The sequence below is a fragment of the Phyllopteryx taeniolatus genome, chromosome 4 (genome assembly GCF_024500385.1).
Source record: "Phyllopteryx taeniolatus isolate TA_2022b chromosome 4, UOR_Ptae_1.2, whole genome shotgun sequence".
Classification (NCBI taxonomy): domain Eukaryota; kingdom Metazoa; phylum Chordata; class Actinopteri; order Syngnathiformes; family Syngnathidae; genus Phyllopteryx; species Phyllopteryx taeniolatus.
In genome coordinates, this window is record NC_084505.1 from 31,185,795 (window position 1) to 31,191,417 (window position 5,623).

Here is a 5,623-nt window from a genome sequence, read left to right on the forward strand (position 1 = left end):
AAAATACTTGGCTCTCCTTCCTACATTTAAATACAGTAGCGATGAAGAACCGAAACGGAGTCAGGGGTTTTATTCCGAAAATATGTAATATTATTGTAAGCTCCGGTAACATTATGTACAGTTTAAACATTAACATGGTGCTTAACTCATTGAATGCCAGCTGTTTTCAAGGCAGAGTTCCCCATGTTGCTGTCGATTTAGAGCATTTTGTCTCATCTTTCTAGCTTTTTCTGTTCTTTAGTAATCAGCAGTAGAAATGGGTTGGTTTCACCAAAAATACCGGTTTCTAACCAAAATGTGGAGAAGAAACATGTCCAGCAGAACAGCGACTTTGGCGTTAATGTTTTTGATTTTGTAACACTTCAAACTATAAAACAAAAAGGAAAGTGAGAAAGGGTTTTTGATGGCAATGTAATTATTGACATACAACTATGAAACATGCTGTGAGTGACGCTCACTCACCACTTTGCTCGAGTTGAAGTTGGCAGTTTTTTTAATTTTAATTTTTAAATATGGCGTTCCACATTCACTTGTTCAACTGAGTCATCTTTTCTTACGTTTGCAACACACACTTCCTACTAACTACCGCGGGACATACTCTTTTTAATCATACAGTATGCATACTCCTATTGAGTGTGAGGTGCGTAAACTTGTCCAACTTCCGTTTTGGGATTACTCATCCTCATAATCGACTTGACTAGCCCAGCCTCACCGCCTAATGTTTATCTTCTACTCAAAAGCTGTGCTGACCTCAAATCCAAAGCGATGCAACACTGCCATCTACAGGGATCCGTTACTCATTGCAGTTGCTAACAAACCTTAATTTCAAAGAAAAGCTGGGTGAGACCCTCTTCCGTACCTATCTGTTGAAAAACATACTTGACAAATTGTTTCGTCTGTGGCAGTAAACGTTTGGATTCTAGGTGACGAATATAAGCGTCCATGGCAGTGAAACAGTTCATTGTAGGAAAAATAAAACTACATAATGATTCAATTAAAATATATTGCATGGAAAATTTCAATAATAAAAAAAATGTACCTGAATAAATGTTTGAAAACAAATGTTTCTAAATAATTCCATTCTTTTGAACTGTACCACTAGAGCGAACCCACGTACCAGACTTTTAGAATCATGCCTTTAGTTTAAAAATTCCAGGATTATGATAAATATTATTTATTATTTTTCATGAGCTGTGTGTGTGTGTGTGTGTGTGTGTGTGTGTGTGTGTGTGTGTGTGTGTGTGAGAGTGAGAGTGAGGGTGAGTGACCAAAAGGGAAATTACCTTCTCTATCTTATTGAACATCAAAAAGAGAGTTTCTTACATAGGAAATAAGGCACTGTGATATTTAATGCAGAAGTGTGTTGATTTAATTTCTAAATGGCGTAGTTGGAGTTAATTACTCTCAACGTCACAGTTGACTCCAAAGCAAATGCACTCATTTTACTCTCATAGTTTTTGGTTTTCTTCTTCTTAAATTCTGCATTAGGGAGGCAATGCATGTCCAGACATATTCCTATTCAGGCTATACAAACGCTATGAATGCGTTTCAAAATATTGCTGTGTTTGTTCCAGGACCTTGAACTTGTTCGAAACGCCTCAGAGCCACTTTACTCAGCTGAGGAGCTTTGACCAAGTCCAGGGGCGAAGACTGAACAACAATCTGGCAGCGGGATACTTGGAAAAACAAATGAAAAACATCTTACATTATGTGTGAAACAGGCAGAAGTCCAAAAGTGGAGGCGGCCTGCTCGGAGAAGACAAAACACCTGTGAAGCGCAGCGCCGAAGAGCATTTTAAAAGCGGAGCGAAAGAGGAACTGCAGACCAACGTTTGCCCGGCCGTTTCCTCAAAATAAAACAGGAAACTCGCTTGGTTGTATCGTGCGAGCCGGTAGAGTGTTAAACTTGAGCAGGTCACGGTTAAAGCGGAACATCTGCTTCAGGAACCACTCAACGGTCCCGCTTTCAAACCTGTTCAACCGCTGAATCGTTTCTTATTCAAATGACGCAATGTTCGGGCTCATTCGGGTTTTGTTCTGACTCGTCGCTCCGATCGGGACGTCGCACTCAGTGACTTGTTGCTGCGATGCAAATGATGCAAATGTCGACCTTTAGGAGGGTAAAGGAGCAACGTTTGGGAAAGTGGGCCAAAATGGGCCACTCACTAGAAGGCAGCAGAAACACATGATCTCTCCCAGCCAATCAGCAAAGAACTCTCATGTTAATACTGAAAATATTACTGTACAATTAAATACAGTTTAAAGAATGATAGTACATGGGAATTTGTATAGGATTTCAAATGGTGCTTTTTACAGCCCAAGAAAAGCGTCAAATTGAAAGAGCTGCAGTAGAAAAGTTATGAACGCAATTGTTTAATGTGGCTGTCGATTGTCAAGTTGTACCTAATTTTGTGGCCAGAAAGTGTGGCGTCTATACTTAACCCTTGATTTAAATACTGTACTTCTAAAGGGGATCAAATCCCAAAAGCTATACTTTCATTTGAGTTTTGGGAAAAGTATATTCTTTCTACTCAATGTAAAAAGAAAATAATAAATCTAATGAATGAAATGAGGATAAAGTGACATTGACACTGATGTTTTGAAGTTTTTTGGTTATAGTTTGCAGCAGTGTTTCTAAAATGGGAGAAACGACGCTAAGTGTGATGCAGTGCGGTTGCACACGACTAAACACAATTAAATCAAAATTCTAAACATCTAAACAATGAATACCCCAAACTGAGCGTTTTTTGTTTTGTTTTTTTGGTCGTTCGATCGTGCACGTGCAGCTTCATGTTGTGCAAGTGTGTGTAATGCGTGTTGTTCACCAACTGATGGCAGCCAAAGATCACGCGCACAATGGCCTCAGACGCAACTGTGTGCTAAATTGCAACAAGGCAGTGCTTCTGTCATACTTCTAACACCAAGTCAGTATAAGTAGCACCTTAAAAATAAAATAATCCAAAAAAACAAATATATATATATATATATATATATATATATATATATAAGGCCAAGGAGTCCGCCAACAACGAGACTGAGGTCAGCCACTGTAACGTTTGAACAGTTTGAGCTTTGAAAGTAACACTGCAGTTGTATCAAAAAATAAATGATGCAGTTAATATATATTGTACATAAAACAATTACCTCCCAGTAATGTTTAAAAATTAACACTTTTAGAAAAATTTGAAAATGTATTGAACTAAAATGATAAAAAACAACAACTGAACTGCACTTGCAGCAGTGATTCTTTCTCATAGCGCTAGACGGCGCCCGCGTGCCACCCTTTTGAGAATCGCTGCAGTCAGATGATCGACCTTCTCCTGAAGGCTTTCAGCTTGATTACTTTATGAGCGTGTTACAGAATAAGAACAAATGTCAAAACAGGCCGGGGAAACCCACCCGAGGTCATTTGCTTTACATTTGAATGACAGAATATTCACGGTGTTTTAATGTTATGTTATTGTATTACACAATGTCAGCCTGGGGGGGAGGGGGGGGGGGGGGGGACATGCCAATCATGGATTTCCTGTCAAAATTGGGTCGTGGGCGAGTGTCAACATCCTCTTTCCTGAGCTCGAGCAATAGCCGGCCCCTTAAATGGACTCGCAAATGGCAACAATGCATGCAGTATATCTTTGTAAAATGACCTAAATACGCACTGTCAAATTCTTCATTAGCCTTCGTTCACTGACTGGCCTTTGTCTGTTTTGTGCTTAGAATGTTGTGCACATTAAGCATTTGTCTGTATGATGTTGATAAGTAATCATATAAAACTAATTCAACCAAATATTATAGAGAGTTAATAATATAAAGCATGTAAGTTTACGATTGAAAAGCTAAAAGTCAAATGTTTCTTGATGAGAACAATGATCCTTCTATTTGCACAATGATAATAATAAAGCATGTATCAACATATAAAAAATGTAAAACTCAAATATATTTTTGGTTTGGGGATTAGAAAAAAATATATTTGCATAATTAATAATTTAAAAAAGTATTTTTTTTTATGATTTATGATTTTAAAAAACATCTGAAACAAACAAAATATACAATTTGTTTTGGCATTAGGAAAAATATTTATTGATAATTATAATTAAAAGTTTCTAAAAAAAATTGAATTTAAAGAAAATTTGAAACGAATACATTTGTTGTGTTTTGAATCAAAACGTGATGCTTGTCATTGAAGAGTGACAATTGTTAACATATAGAATCAAAAGACCACATTTTATATTCCTTTTTGTTTTTATGATGCACATTTAAATCCACAATACATTTGTTTCAATAAATAGAACAGCACAACAAATACAGTGTAGGATGATTTAAAAAAGAAAAATCTATACAAAAGCAAATTCATTTAATAGTGCGTATTTACAGTTCTGATGTGCTTTTTAAAACATTTTACCAAGAAAGTCACAGCTGTCACGCACAATTACAAAACGATGGACTGTAATAAAATGTTACTGGTAAGTTGGAACATTTATGTATATAGTAAGTACCACAGTTGAGACTGCCTTTACGTCTTTAAGTGTTACATTGATCTTAACAGCAGCGATGAGGCACCAAAACTCACTACGTCAAGGGAGGACTACTGAATGGTTTCTCATCATAATGATTCACTTCTCTGGTGTCCTTCATTTGAGGCTGAAGAAGCGCGGAGGTGGGCGCCCCTCACTTGACGCCACCTTTTGAACTTGTCCTCTTTTGTCCCTGCCGTTAGGACACTGTGCAGCTGTTGGTCTTGTTCATGGGGGGCCTGAAGCTGGCGTGTTTGGGGTAGGTCTCCCTGCGTCGACACAGAGCCGGGCTGAGGCGGCTGGGCAGGTTGGTCTGCTGCAGGAGCTCCTTGAACACCTCCACCACGTTGGCGTTGTCCTTGGCCGAGGCTTCCAGGTAGCTGTTGTTCCAGTCCATCTCCACGGTGGACAGCACGTCGTCAGCGGACACCCGCCTCTCGCCCGCGCGGTCCGTCTTGTTGCCCACCACCACGATGGGCGTGTACTTGTCCTCCTTGATCTCCAGGATCTCGTCCCGCAGGCTCTTGACCGCCTCCAGCGACTCGGGGTCGTCCACGGCGTAGACCAGCGCGAAGGCGTCGCTGCTCTGGATGGAGAGCTTGCGCATGGCTGGGAAGGAGTAGCTACCGCTGGTGTCCAGGATCTCCACGGTGATCTTTGCGCCGCTGCCGACGTCGTACTCCTGACTGTGGAGCTCCTCCACCGTGCGCCGGTGTTTGACCTCGAACGTGTCCTGCAGGAAGCGGCGTATCAGGGCGGTCTTGCCCACCCCGGCTGCCCCCAGAAAGACCAGACGCACCTGAGTCTTCTCCTTCACCTCCAGTGACATGCTGGACACCTGACTGGACTGGACTGGACCGGACTGGACGGACAGAAGCTCCCTGTACTCACCCGCTGTAAGTCAACTTCTCTTTTTAGTCAGCATCAGACACTCGCGTCTCTGTACTGTGGCCTCTGGGAAGATGCGCGCTCGCCTTTTATGGCTGTTTTGGAGCGAGAGCGCGCATTCCCTCCCCGCGCTGGCAGCCAATTGGCACACGGATCGCCTGCTGGAAGACATCCAATGAAGGCAAGGCATGCAAATGAGGGAGGGCCGCGCTCAAAAGTTG

The 5,623-nt window shown here is 41.2% G+C and overlaps 1 protein-coding gene across 1 annotated transcript; it reads right to left on the minus strand.

Annotated features, from left to right (window-relative positions):
- Positions 1-4,207: 4,207 nt before the first annotated feature.
- LOC133477183 (GTP-binding protein Rhes-like) lies at positions 4,208-5,477 on the minus strand. Its single transcript, XM_061771667.1, has one exon. The coding sequence runs from the start codon at positions 5,341-5,343 to the stop codon at positions 4,714-4,716; it is 630 nt and encodes a 209-aa protein (XP_061627651.1). The 5' UTR covers positions 5,344-5,477; the 3' UTR covers positions 4,208-4,713.
- Positions 5,478-5,623: the final 146 nt, after the last annotated feature.